We start from the raw sequence: 15,985 nt of genomic DNA on the forward strand, positions 1-15,985 counted from the left end.
TGACAATGTCAGTTTGTACATTTAATTACGGTATATTATTATTATGCACTTATATTGCCTTATTGCTTTTTACATTTGAAGTTTTATTCGAGCGGAAGCTTTTGGGTACAACAAACGGGTCAATTCAGAGTAACTTTGTGTAATTATTTCGTCTTAAACATATTTAACATTTAAGACAATACTTTAAAACTTTACGATTTTTAGCGGTATCCGGTTGTTCTTAATTACAAATGGTTTGCATGAGACACATTCTAATAGGTACAAAAAACGATCGCCGTTAATATTCTTAAACATCAAGCTATCATATTCTCTAGAATACATTAATTTTTTTTTAATCTGTCAGTTGTACACACTATTTTGGCGCCAATAATTTTAGGACGCAATAAAAATATAAAAGATATTTAGTAAGACAACTTCTAGGTGTATTTAAAAAAGATATTATAGAATTGGTATACGACATTTGTTGATAAAATTTTTCAAAGTAATTTGTTTTTATATTATATTTTTAAACTAGTACTATCTACGACGTTAGTATTGTTAGCTTATTCTACGAATATTTAAAACATAATAAGGCTAACAGAATAATGATGTTTGTAATATAATAAAAAAAACAATGAAATCCATAAATTAATGTTTTTTTTACTAAAGCTATTAATACAAAATCAATACACGACGAACATAAATAATTCGATTTATATTTTATCTTAAATATTAATTCAAGGACTAATATTAACAAAAAAGTTAATCTTTATGTAATCATCGCTGTTAAAACAAAAAAGTAAATGTTGCCATTCCTTGAAATTACATTTTTAGTATAACTAAATGTACATTAAAATATTTTCAAAAATTTATTACAGGAGAACGTTTTTAAAAAACGAACGTCTCAATACTTCAAAGTTGTACTTTTTGAAAATAGCACATATTCGTTTTTTATAACGACATTATATTTTAAATTTTAATATCATATTTTATTGCAATGTTTTATTAATTTATAAAATAATTGACACGTATCTCGGTAGATGTTTAATTCGTTAAAATAATTGTCAGTAGTATAGTTTTATGGCGTGTAAAATCATAGGAGCTGGCGTCCGTCGGTCGGGCCGAACTACGAGGATGCTTCGGCTCCTAATTGTAAACAAGAGCTTTTTCGATTGGTGGGCGGCAGCGCGCGTGCGTCTTGCGACGGCTGCTTGCACAAGCGGCTTATATTGTGATAATTTTTTCTTAAAATTGTTAGTGAGTAAATGTTGAAAATTATATTTAAAAAAACAAGTCAAAAAGGTAATGGTAATAAGAAATCTATATTCATTTATTTTATTATTTCGTGTATCTCAAGACGGTCTAATAGCAAACGTCTTTATATATCTTCTTTCATGGATAATAACAGGCGGCAACTTTTTAATACATACCATTATTATAAAAAAGCTAGGCGTGCTTAATCTTTTTTATATTGTTTCATTAAAACTGAAATATTTATTTTCAAGTAGGCACGCACACGTACTTTTCAATCGTTAATTATTTTAACATTGTAGGTAGTGATCTACCACTCGCTCGGAATGCTAATCTGTAGAGGAGAGACGTCCAGAAACTCAACAGTTTCTTTTTTTATATGAATTTAAAAACGTTTCATATATACATTATTAGATCAACTATCATCCATCATGAGTTACCAATCGAGTTCCAAGCATTTCGATCAATTAATAACTCTTGAACAATGTAATAAGAATTATTTCATAATATAGTTTTATTTTTAGAAAACAAAGGAAAGAAAGTTCTAAAATGTGTTGTGAAACTTTATTATATATGCTTTGTAATTATATGGCAGTAATGTTATTATTGCAAATAGTATTATAAGAAATATTAAGTATATGTCGCAAGAAACGCGGTCTTTAAAGTAATCCATTTATCAATACTATTGATTACGCACATCGATAGTATTTCGAAAAGGAACGTAACCATCGATCGTTACTGACGGGACGCTATTACAATGTTTGTTCATCCGGCGCGAGCGGTGCGCGCGCGTGCGTTGTGCGGGCGGGGAGTAGGGCGCGGGGCGCGCGGTGCGGACAGGGTGCGTGCGGGGCGCGCGGCGGGGCGGCGTTGGCGCGTGCGCGGGGCGTGTGGGGCGCGGGCGGCAGACGCGCCGCGATGGTGGGCCGCGACAGCCGCTCGGAGAGCGCGGCGCGCCCCTGGGCGCCGCGGCATGAGTAGCGCGCACGCCCGGCCCGGCCCGTGCGCCCGCCATGGCGCAGGCCGCGCCCGCGCCCCATCGCACCCACTCCTTCGCCAAGAAGACCTTCCACAAGCCCACCTACTGCCACCACTGCTCCGACCTGCTGTGGGGGCTCATCGGCCAGGGCTACGGCTGCGAAGGTACGCTGCGCATGCGCGACGCGCGCGTCGATAGCGCCGCCCGCCGGCACGACCAGCGTTATGCAACGTGCCGGGCGTGGCCCCTCCCGCCCCGCGGAGACCACCTTGACCACCATCACATACTTTTGGCTCCCATCCACACTTACCCACTTCCGCACTTAAGGTACCCGGTATTGCAGAACTTCCCGTCCATCCGTGAGCAGTTCCTTATCGATCCGACCGGCGCACGAGGTTTCCGCGGGGCGGGGCATGCATCTCCGCCTATCTCGCTCGTGGTGACCCCACGCTGGTAGTAAAACCGCCTGGGTAAGTGATCATTACTTCCGCGGAACGCCCACTAATCCAGCCCGGATGCGAGGCCGGAACATTTTACGTCGAAATCCCGCAACATCGCCACTGCGATGACGTAGGACTTCATGTTTTCCTCCTTACAGCCATATTTACAGAGTTAGATTAGTGTAAAAATCAATCATTTTACGTTTAAGGATTGATTGAGTTGTTTCTTAACATTTATATTGTCACGCACATGAAATCGATCGATATTCCAGAAACAATGTCACAGAGTATGAGTGTGCGTGCGTATGTGTTCATTACAGCTTAAGATAAATTGTTCCCAATAAGAACTTTCTTGTTTAAAAACCTGTCTATAGTCCAAAAGCAAATAATCAAATTTTAACACATTAATTTTTCTATAATATGCAATGATTCAATAAAAAACGTGGCATATTTCATCTACTTTGAATACTTTAATATGGATATCTAAATTACTTCAAGCTTTAGTAAAATAACCTTTTCTTATTATAATGTTACCATAATTAATTATAAAACAAAGTTATTCATGTCCAACAATAACTAATGTGGAATACGATATAAGGAAACTTTCGTATTATAATTCGACTGTGCAAAATGTCTGACCACGCCTTTATAGTTTTAAATTTCGTAAAATTCACATGCTATAATTAAAATGTATTAAATCTACATCTCGCGATGAAATCATGTGGCAATGTCTTAAATTTTAAACGTATGAAAATAATTTTTATTTACATTAATGGTCTGAAAAAAACCCGTTTAGAATATTTTTTTAATCTATGTTCATACATATAGATTGTAAATAATCTTTAAAATTAATAAATAAAAAGTGAAATACTTTACATGCATAAACCATACGTCCAATTACAGCTAATAAACTACTTCGACAGATTAACCTCAATCATAAATTAAGTTCTAGCAAGATTACTAATTTACGATCAGAGAAGCTGCGAACTCGAAGCTTGTATAATTTTTGTTTTTAATCTGTATTAGTAGATTGACATATTGAATCTATCTCTATTGACATTTAACACATTTTCCTTTTCAATTTTTACAAAATCGTTATAACCTCAAAAAAGTAACTTTTTACCTATAATATTTAATAATATTTTTGTAAATTATTTTCTATGTTTCTGAAGTAAAGATGCAATTTTATTTATACCACATACCATACCATTAGATATAAATAAATATCTATTGCGTATTTAACTTTCTTATATATTCGTAAGTACATAAACGAGAACATGTGCATTTCAATTGTCGTATATACTGTCTTAAAACAGTTTGGAAGATGCAAGATCAAATATTTAAAAAAAAAAAACAGATCTTAATTACTTACTTTTTAAAAAAATTAATTGTTTATCGAATAAATCGAATTCGAAATTTTACAATTGTATACATTATTGTATTTCGAATTGAAATTAAAAACCGGTCAAAATGGCTTCCTTGGGCATTTGATTGGTGAATAAGGTGTTTCATACACTATGAAATTAAAATTAGCAGGAGAATAAAAAAAATATTTTTTTTTCCACTTTTATCTTTTATTGTCATTTTTGTTAATTGATTTCTTTATAATAATAATTATAGAAATTAATATATTATTAAAAGGGAAAACACCTTTCTAATAATTATCACAAAGCCATGTGAACTATGTACGGTTTCGATTATTTATTTTCCTATTGACTGAATTTCAAAATGAAATCATAACATGCTTATAATTTTTTTCTTTATCTCATTGAAAAATTTAACTCTATGAAGATCAAAAATATATTAATTAAAAAAATTCTAGCTCGATAAATAATTTTTAGTAACTCCATGAGTCTTACGTTTAGTTTTAGGTTAGTTTCTTTTACTAGAGCAGGTTTTGGAACACGACTTAATCACTACCGTATTTGAGGGTAGGCACTGCAACCTATCCAGTCAGCAGATAGCCTCCCTTTACAAGGCATAGGAGTTCCGCACAGGTCGCCGCGATGGCCGGTCGATTGAACGCTGCAAATATTGCATAGTCTGCATTATTTCAGCCAATTTTCAATATGTCCGGTGTAAAACAGATGCAAAAATAAGACAGAAATATTTCATGTCACTCTAAATAAATTTTGACGTAAACCATCCATTTTTTGCGCAATAATTTTTGTAATATTTTTTTTTATTACAAATTGATAGTTTAATTTTTAGCAATAAAACACCCTTTTCGCTCGAAAACAAACATCTTACAGTCATTATAAATGTTTATTTCACTTGAATTATACAAAGCTGAGGTGATTTGGGCGCCGTTAAATATCGATGTTTTATATAGAACACTAATTAGGTTATTCTAATGATTAGTAAGGGCACAAATTTTATTAGGTTGTATCTTATTTTTTTATATTTATAGTAAAAAAAATTATATATATTACATATATAAAAAATCGAGATCAAAAAGTAAGGTAATTTTTTTTATAAAACGTATATTCTTTATTTATAATTACTAATCTATTTCATTCCCAAAGTAACCTGTCCGATAAAACGCACTTTTACCAACGTTTTTTCCAGTCCTCGAAACTGGGAATAGTCTTTTTCCAGTAAACCCGACAATATCTTTGATTTTGTTTTTATTTTCTCAATTGTGTCAAAACGGCGTCTTTGCTTTGGCCTATTATAACTGTCACAGTTTGTTGAATAGCCAGAAGTCGCACGGAGCCAAATCAGGCGAAAAAGGTTGTTACGAAAAGATATTAGTCGAGTTTTTAACGACACCGATTGAGACTTGACGCGTTTAAGTCACAAAACATCTTTCAAAATGGTACGGGCTGAGTAAAATGATATTCCATCACTATCAGCACTGTCTAATTGTCAATCGACGATTTTCAAACAAAATATCTTTGTTTTTTTACACGTGGTCTTGTCGCTTTTAAATGACAATTTCACCTTAATTTTAATCATCGTAGTGTATATAAATATAATTTTATTTGTAAATATTTTTACATCACCGAAAAACCTTCTTTGATGGAAGAACCCAAATTTATAGATAAAAATAAGTCGAATATATACTAGTTGAAGTAAACTTTTTCCTTTGACCACGTGCCGGTAGACGTGGCGTGCGTTGGATACGCAGGTGGATAAACGACATGGCTAAGGTCGCCGGACTTGCTTTCTTCTAGATTCCATAAAATTATTAACTCTAATACAGGCAACAATATTGCGCTTTTGTCATACAATCATTTTAAAAAGTTCGTTATACAAAAAAGTAGTATTAAAATTCTACTTCAATGAATGGAATGAAATTAAAAAAATGATTATATATCAAAATAAAATCAATGAATTGCACTTCTTCTGTTTAAGAATATTGTGAAAGTACCCACAAAAAAGAAAACAGTATAAAAAGCAGTATCACTTCAGTATGTTTTGCTAAAAGTCCTGTGTCATACGTGATTGAGTGACAACAATAAAAGGACAATCGTTTTTTGTGGCGTTTTTTCAAATCATGAAGCATTAGGAACCCTGGCTTTCATTGTTAGAGCAGGGGTGGTCAACCTGCGGCTCGCCCCGTGCACCACCTTGAAACATATTTGTGGCTCTCGATAAATGTAGCCCAGTTTCACTTTTCATTTTCGTGTTACTACATTAAAAAAAAAGTATTAATGTGAAAGTTAAACAAGTAACCAGTATCCAAAAGAATTACTAATAAATGTTGCCACTTTATTCACCAATTTTTGAAGTAGAATTATTTTCCATTTTTAATATTTGTATCAATAAATATATTTTATTTTTTCATTTATATATTTTCAATGTGATTTCCTTATTTTAAAATACATTATTGCATATCTTTTAAATACATATTCAATTATTCAAAGTTGTACACTCTTGTCAGAACATTCGTGGCCATAGCACGGTCAGTTCTGGTATTCCTGCGGTTCTTGATAAACGTCACCGTGTATCTCGGTCTTTGGCGGAGGTAGAACATTCATTCACTGAGTGTTTAGTGAGTTTGGATTACGTTTGTCCAACTTGTCGGAGATCGTTCACGAGATCGCTTGCCTTCCACTTTGTTTTGCACCACCAAACGTTTCAAATAGTCTTCATTACGGGAGATATGTCCAAAAAACTTAATTCTATTATGGCTCGTTAAATGTTATAATTTTCGAAAAACGACTCGAACTATCTAGAAGCTTTGCCACCCCTTTATTAGACGATGCTATTATTGGGATGCTCAATTTGTTTTTACCTTCTATCACATTGGGCTCATCTGGCATTCTTATCTTCACTTTTACAGTAAAATATTATAAATATACAGTTGAAGTGTACACAGTACGTCAGGAATTATGAAAGTTTTCCTGATTTTATTGCTTCGTTCCCTTTTAAGGGTGTCTTCCTCTGTCCAGTTTTAACTCTTTAATGCATATACTATCTCTAATTATCAACGTTAAGATTCATTCACTTTGTCTTTTTCCAAACATAAACGCTATATGCGTTGAAGAATATATAGAATATTATCTTTGTGTTAAGTTTTAGTAGTTAATCGTTTTGCTTTAAGTAGTTTAGATAATGTATAAGCGGATTGTCAATACTTACACGTTATTTCGATTAATTTATTTCAATATGTGTGATAATCGATTGAGATATTGGCAATTGGCAATATGCATTTAAAGGTTAAAAGAATAATAAGAAATTAAAGAATTGATTACATTATACGATTAGCTGTTTGTTGATGCAATATAACAAAAGCTTCCTCTCCAAGGTTCGTAATCTCGTGAAGGATACCATATGAGTCTATCAGATTTTTAGTAATGAAAGAAAGACATGGTAATTGGTTACAGGTGTCTCATTTGTCAGCAAAAAATATTAAAGCTTTTACACCTATCTCCGATCATCCTGTACAAAATAATAGTCCTGAAACTTTTCTGCGAGTTCGACAGGCCGATAACTGGCAGTACAGAGACTGCAGATACAGATAATAAAAAATAAATAAATTTTAACATGTAGTAATAAAAAAACGCTTTTTTTTACTATATTATCATAACGTTCTTTATTCAGAACTATTCGTTTTTGAGTAGGTTAAACCATACATTAATTGATAGTATACGAGGTACACATTTACAACTTAAAGATTTTACATCTATAGGATGTCCTTTGGCAGAATTCGTATTTCAATTTCAAATTTCAAAAAAATTACTACAGTTAAACATTTATTATATACATAATTAAAAATAACCATTCTGCGAATTTTATTTCATACAAACTATGTTGTTTAAAATGCTAACCTAACCTAACCTAACCATCACGTCGGGGACACTCTTGAAATCTGACCTCGGTATTTCGTTCCACTCGCTGCCGAAGTTATCGTGGGATAGCCATAACCTCACGAAAGATATTTCCTATAAGCGTTGTAGTGATCCTTGGATTCGTTTAGCAGACTTTACCATTTAGATACCCTCACAAATAAAAGTCCATGGGGTAACCAATTAACTTGTATAATTCAAAGTGTGGGCGACGTACGTTGTAATTGGCAGTCCTTAGACTTACGTGATGTATTTATATATTGAAGTAAAAACCGTTAGTAATTATTACAACTATTATCACGGACATATCATTCTAGATGCACATTAGCTCTATATGTTATTAAAAAGAGCTGGACAAAAACTTGAAGTAAAACATTAGGAAGCGAACAGGAAATAAAAAAATAAAAAACCATATAATTAAAAAATTATGGAAAAGGAAACATACAGAATATAATCATTTTGTTTTTTTTTAAATCACAAATGTAAATAAATGGCTTTCGAAAGCTAGCATTCGTAAAAAAAAATAAGCTGTTGAACGCACACTGCAAGGTAAACCTTAACAGCTTAATTTCCTAAAGCCTAAAGGATATATAGGATTATTTGTAACTCGAGATAAATATAACCGACTTAACTTCTCATTTTGTAAAATATATTTTAAAAAAATTTATAAAGTTATGTATGAGTTTCAAAACCTCTTTTAAATTACTGCGACAAAAAATTTTAATATATATTTTGTAGTTTTGTGAAAAAATATGCCGTTTTGCATAACTTTTAAAAACAAATCAAATTTTGAAAAATGGGTCGGATTCTTAGTGTTTGGCCACCTCTACAGATCGCCACGATAACCGGTCTTTCGCTGTCCGCATTATGCCTACTATTATATTTGACTTTGTATAAAGGATTACTTTTTAAAAATTGAGATAAACATGTTATAAAAAACAAAATGTTATATTATATAAATCTGTGCTATTCCGAACAAAGCTAAAATAAAATTCTTTAATATATATGTCGTAGCTCGTAGCACAAGTCTCGTAGCACCTTATCAAGTATTGATAAGCTTCTCGTATTGTAACCGACCTACATATATGTGGGATGAGGCTGAATGTTTAATAACCTTTGTCTTTTTTTTATTTTTAGACGCTTTGTCATAGTTGTCAATGGGAACGGAGGTTGTCAAAAGCGTGCTAAAAAAATGAAGATGCATTTTGTTACTAAAAGACTTAAATTAAAGGTGTGATTAGTCGCCTACTTTCAATCTTGCCTTCATACATAAGTACAAATTTTACAATGTTAAACAACTTTGGTCAGAGGTCCGAGATTAACTGCTTGCTACCTGTTAAATATACGTGAATAGATTTTGAAAAAAGAACACTAACATAATCCATTTTGAAATGCCTAGTTTTTTTTCATATAGATGTACTCCTTGTTATTGAATAAAAGGTTATACTCGGTAATAGTCATGATAATGAATACATTTTATTGAAGAAACTACAATTTTTTTTATTTATTTTCAAATGTCGATTTACAAAGAATTAAACCACAAATGTACATTTTTAAACTTTTACAATCAGTTTCATTTAATATCGTCGGTAGATTCTTTTTACCAATTAAATAGTGAATTTAAAAACCTGGTATTCTTACAGGGATTTTCGAATTTTGACCGTACATAATGGCCATCTTGTTCTAGTCTAGCTACATAGGTCAAATTAGTAATACGTATATAAAAAGTATTTTTTATTTTCTTCAGTCACGCCATGATTGGAAAACTACGTAACCAATTTTATTCATCGTATTTTAGATGGTTCTTATGACAATAAAGCGCAGAAACATGATAAATAAAAAAAAACTTATCCTTCAAATTACGCAATTTACACTTCACTATGAAGTTCGCACTTTTGACAGTTCAAGTTGTGTAATTTGCATTGTTTGCCGCATGCGCATTTATCAGCGGGCTGGCGGGCGGTACACTTTATTGCACGACTACTGCTGCATGGCGGAATTAGCTATATATTTGTCCTTTTCTTACATACATTTAATTTATCAGCATCACCACCGTATTAGCGGAGAGACGCCCACAGCAATGTATAAGCCTTCCCCTAAGGTCGCCATGATGATCTTCTTGCGCTACCCACATCTGGTGACTTCCTAGATCTTAACTACGTCGTCGGTCCACCTAGAGGAGGGCCCACCCATGTCGTGTCATCCATACAGTTGGTGAGTGTGTGGACTGTATAAACAGATTAAATAGATTCAAATGATGGTGGTAATTTAATTATAAATTTACAAAATTAGATAACAGTAAAATAATCCGAAACAACAGACTGACAGAACAAACGAACATGTAGAACGCATAGCGACACAAACTGTCAAATATAAAAAGTATAAAAAACAAAAAGAGGTTTTAGTGGCTCAGTCAGTCGTTAACATATAATTAAAAAAAAAAACAATTGGTAGCACTACATAAGACGTTTGTATAAAAAAACAATGATAAATTATCTGTATTCTAAAATGTAATATGTACACACAATTACATTCAAAAATACTTGCGACTAAAATGTAATTGTATAGCTATTTAATCTGTTACACTTTATAAAGGACACGTGCCACGTTTCATTACGAATATAACAGAGCGCCAACAAAAGTGCATTCACCATATTAACGTGGTTGAGAAAACAGGCTTTATTCAAGTTTCCTTTCATCCGTGACAAGAGAAAATGATAATAACATTCATTACACCGGCCCACGTATCTCGACGTCACTTTGACGTTGACAGCGCATAGACTATAGACAATGGCCGCCCGCGCTTCCGTCTCCGACGCCCGGGCATAGACAATGATAACACGCGTGAAGCCTGCGTTTTGTTACTTCAACACAATTGAAAAGTTTATGAATAGAAAATGACTTTATATATTTAAGCGGAAGTTAAGTAATATACATGTTGGAGGCGTATGGTCTCCAACGCTTGAATATTTGTTTTTTAGTTGGTTAATTAGTAGTAATATGTTATTTTAACAAAAAATTTCCTTTTTTTATTAAATGTTTTTATGTTAAGGAATTAAAATTACGCCACATGTTATTTACTGCTTTAGAAATAAGGCTTTATTCACGATTCCTTTTATCAGTCCCCGTGGCGATTTTTAGTGAAGGAATCTAATTTGACTCAGAGCAGAAGTTTTCAAACCTTTTCGCCTTGATGAATCTATTTATTTTTTAAAAAATACTATGCCTTCAATTCGATTATTTACCATAACATGCGCAAACGTAGTTATATCTTTCTTATTACTATCACATTGTCTGATATTAAAAGCAGATGGAAAAAAGTGTATTCAAATAATACTATCGTATAACGGTTACATTGAATTTCGGATATTGAAAACTAAGGAACTCCATTACTAATTAAAGCAATAACAGTGATTATTTTATTAACCTCAAAATGACGTTTAAACTTATTGCTTAATAAAAGACTACACCAGGCACAATCTGTCTCGAGGAATGAATTAGGTTTATATGACATTTTTGATGTGCAGTGTTAGCAAATATCAAAGAAGATCAGAACCGTGGAAGAGTCCATAGACGCCCATTGCAAGACATAGGTCTCTCTCAAAGATGTCAATGGGAGATATACCTCAATCACCATGTTTGGCAGATGGATAGATAGTATTGTACGCAGAGGATATTGCAGTCTATCCTATGGAAACTTATTTGTAAGCAGTGGCCATCAAAAGGCAAAAATCAGTGGTATCTACGATCAATATTCTCAGTGGCTAAGTTATAGTATGAGAAATATATCGTTTTGTTTCCTCTGCAAGATTAAAGATTTGTATCAATTTCTTAACTCCAGTTGGACGAATATTTGCCATGAGGTTTTGTTTCTCTTAATATTTTATATTGCTCGACTACTCTACAGATTGCCACATAAATAAAGTTTATTTATAACATGATAAATTGGACTGCCGTCGCTTAAATGCGTTAATCTCACAGATAATTTATAGAACGGTCTAGAAAAAAAAAATATTCTGTGATCTTACAGATTAAAAAATAAGAAAACAAACACGGGCATACGATATAAAACAATGTATTTATGTAATCCTTTCAACAGCTATTATATTTAGATCTCCTTGCTGTTACGAAAATCGAAAATCGAAAACGCCGAATGTCCGGGATGCGGGCGTATGTAGGCCGCGAGTGACGTCATTCCGTGTGACCTACTTATGGTGCCATTGAGAGGTGCACGTCAATGGTGCCCTCCGAGCGGGCAACGACACCCCCCTCTCCACTCTTTCCCTCTCCTGTGCAAGTCGAAGGGCTAAGGGAGATGTAGAGAACCGCCTCGAAGAAATACTCAGGATGATTAATTATATTTGCAAAAGCTTGTAGCTCATATGCCCTCAATTGATGTATTGTACACCCTGTCCAAAAATGATTTCAGAAATAATAACGTAATAATAATCTAGTAAGAAAAAGCGTTTTCAAAATTCGAATTGCTGTATATTCGTTTTGCCAGTCCTATTCCAAATGGCCTGTCGCCTTAGAAAAAAAATTAATATAACATGTTTCAGAGTGATCACTTAGTAAAATGTTATTGAAAATACATGTTAAGGCTTTTTGCTGACTAATGAGCCATATACGGTGAATATATAATATCCTTTAGAATATTGATGATGATTATTTAAAAATATTTTATTTTTTACACATCATTAACATTATTTACATTAGCAACACTTAAGACGCTCGTTCCTGTCACTAGTATCGTTAATATTACTTCTGTACTATAGTTAAAGTAGTTAGCTTTGAAAAAAAGAGACCTTTATTAAACTTTATGATCTTTTATTTATTCATCTATATTTTTACACTATTGTATTTTGTAGTTTCTTCCTGCTTCTACACAACTATACAAACTTATGAAGCAAAGTCAGAAATTAAAATAGGTTAAAAAAGTTCCAATGTTAAATATATTAATTTTATCTTTATCTTTATCATCATTTCTGCCGGAGAATGTTCTCTGTTTACATAGGTTTCCCTCTATGTCCAGCTGTGGATGTTATAGAATGCGTTGTCCGAAAAAATCTCCTTACATATCTCTTTCATATAAGCAAATTAATATGAATCTTTCTGTTTGTGATTAAATTTTGCTTTCGTTTCCATTGAATAAAATTATTCAGTCGCAACACGTTCTCTTTCTTATTAGCAGTCAATGGACGACTACATCTATATCTTTCCTTTAATATTAAATCATCAATGTTATCATCATATCAGGTGATAGACTTATGAAGATCGCTGCCATGGCTGGTATAGCTCTGTCCGCATAGTGTCTTTCTTCGACTTTAACTATTTCGTCGGTGTTCCTAGTGGGAGACCTATCCACCCCGCGTCTACTGGTTTGTGCTTGTCGACCGAAGACCTTTCAGCTTCAACCTTAGTCCTGTGGATATCAATTGATTCGATCTCACAGCAAAGCTATCAAATCTCATACTCATACTAGTTATACCAGCTAAACACAGTTACTATATAAAGCGATTTGTCCAAACTTTAAGTTGAACTCCATGAAAATGCTATAATCTGTTGCAGACGACAGTTGCAAAGTACTGGATTAATTTAAAGTACTTTATTAAACAGACAACCTTATACGGTATTAGAATACACTCTTGTGTAGTTTGTCGTTTTAGCCTATTGACGCCCATTGCAAGAGCCTCCACCGAAGATACTTGTAAGGGAATATACCATAATCCCCACACTTGACAGGCAGGTTGGCGATCGAGGTGTGGCATCCTCTGGAAACCAATTTATGAAGTGGCAATCTTTTATAATTAATGCACAAAGTGTAAATTATGTAAGATTGGATCTCGGGAATAGAAACGACCGCTGGTTGGTTCACCATACCTCGCACACTTTCGAAATGTCTCTAAATTATTTAGTAATAAAGTTAAGAAGAAACAAAAACTTTCAAAAAAGTTTTATTATACTGTTAAAGATTTTGAAAGTTATAATAAAGCTTGAAAATCAATTGCTCAACGGATTGTAAGGATATTGACAAAGTGACCACAAAAAAATTTCGTCTGAGTTTTTTTGTGTGCTCCAATCAGATCAGAACGCGTTTGGTTCCCTTGAATAAATCTTCAAGTTGAGGGATCTGGTTTCTATCAAATAGGACTCTTAAGGCTTCTATTATTTTTCTGATAATGTACATAAGTGGTCACTGTGAATAATATTATGTGAATAAAATATAGAAAAATGTAAATTATTTGGAATAATAGCAATTTTATGTTTAAAAAATCGAATTAGCAAAATCGATTTTAAGTGGCCAATGACATTTTATTGTGCAAAAATTCTTAGTGGCCAGGTACATAACTTAAGATAAGCCTTTCTGAAGCTATCTAATATAAACGTTGAAAACTATTTATTTCACTCATTGCTTAGTCCGAAAAAAGTCTCTGTCTTAAGTAATAGTTATTAAATAAAAAAAATTAAAAATGTAACTGGGATAAAATCGAAAAACTGTGATGAAAGTGAAATGATGAAAGTAGTTAAAACTACATAAAAATGTCACAAGTAGTAAAAAACACGTATGACGGCCATACAAAATTTTTTTTAATTTACTAAAGTTTCATAACTACCATCTTCAATAGCTTAATAAAGTTAAGTAAAGGAACGAAGTTATTCGCTAAAGTTTTGTGTAACTTAGAGTGGCATTTGCGAAAGCAGTGAGTTGTTAGTCTATATATGTGGGCCGGTCCTGTCACTGCAATGCCGGGTCCACCTGTAACGGGAGTAGAGTGAGCCTCGAGCATCCTACTGTTTTAGGAAAAAGATTTTTAATTCAAGACAGGCACCCATGCCTCATCAGTCCATCGCATGAATATTTATTTAATATATATAACTGACAAATCAAAACCTAAAATAAAACTTAGTTAAATATGGCCAATACAAATATACTATAATTTTTTATTTAATAATTCTAATGACTTAGCTACATGGTATATAAAAACTCGGTGACAGGTGGTCAAGGATTAGGTATCTCTTGAGAAGCGCCTTAATGTATTATTAAATGTAATTCCAGATAATAAAAAATGGCGCTCTATTTGCGCAAACCACAGCAGGGGTCGTATATAATAAGTTGAAACCTTCATTCCGAGACGGCATTTGAAACCAATGGACAACTGCGCTCTTCCATTGTCTTCACGTACATCTTTAAATGCGTCGTTACTGCGATTTTTTGCATAGTTGAAACTGTTTTTGAAGGTTGTGATGTTATCTCCAGAACTGGTTTCACCAATGTGCAGTGCCCAATCAACTAATTCTGCCAATGCTGAACAGACACATGTAGGCGCTGGGGTCGACAAGTTTATTATGTAGCATTGATGTTTTGTCTCATTGCGTTATATTAATATATTCAGATGACTTGCCCACAAACGTCTGAGACTGATAAACATGAAGAAAAAGAAAAAAGTAATAATCCAAAAGGTTTAAAGGTTAGGTAAATAGATTTAAGAAAGAAAATGCGTAATGTGTAAATAGGATTAGCAAACTCAAAATCACCGTATTAGATTACTGAAAATTAAAAAAAAATTACATTCGAAATTTAAACGTAACACGAACCTCTCTTAAATATGTCAACAAAGAAACCAAACACTCGGTTAGAGCTTACGCCGAAATCCACGAGATAATGTAGGTCAAACACAATGCTCTATTTATAACAAGTAAAACTAAAATAACACACATATATTCCTGTACGCACGCACGGAAATAAACGCACTTTACGCTCTGTAGTTATAACGGAGTTACAATTCCGCCCTCCGGTTATATTACTTGAATTATTTAATAATATTTATTATACTGCAATTTTTCATGACGAGGGTCTTTGACAATTGCTAAATCGGTTGTTGCCTGGTTGTTACCTTGCGAAAAGGCCAAAAAATTAAACAGATTAAAAATAATAAAAAGTTGACGATCAAAAAAAATAGTTTAAAGTTCAAATGTTGAATAAATGAACTATATCTTCATCGTCTTATGGGCTTTATAAGAAGACCCCAGGTCACCAAGAG

At 33.2% G+C, this 15,985-nt stretch overlaps 1 protein-coding gene across 5 annotated transcripts in view; it reads left to right on the forward strand.

Moving 5' to 3' along the window:
• The first annotated feature begins 2,161 nt into the window (after positions 1-2,161).
• Positions 2,162-15,985, forward strand: part of LOC137922442 (diacylglycerol kinase theta) — a 56,129-nt gene continuing 42,305 nt past the window's right edge. For all 5 annotated transcript variants that reach the window (XM_068765435.1, XM_068765444.1, XM_068765460.1 and 2 more), the window contains exon 1: positions 2,162-2,373. In XM_068765435.1, coding sequence (XP_068621536.1) covers positions 2,244-2,373 — 130 coding nt within the window. In that variant the 5' untranslated portion in view covers positions 2,162-2,243. The remainder of the gene's footprint in view (positions 2,374-15,985) is intronic.

Source organism: Battus philenor, unplaced genomic scaffold (assembly GCF_028537555.1).
Source record: "Battus philenor isolate CCGP_79_NKW_IND1 unplaced genomic scaffold, ilBatPhil1.0.hap1 SCAF_10, whole genome shotgun sequence".
NCBI lineage: Eukaryota > Metazoa > Arthropoda > Insecta > Lepidoptera > Papilionidae > Battus > Battus philenor.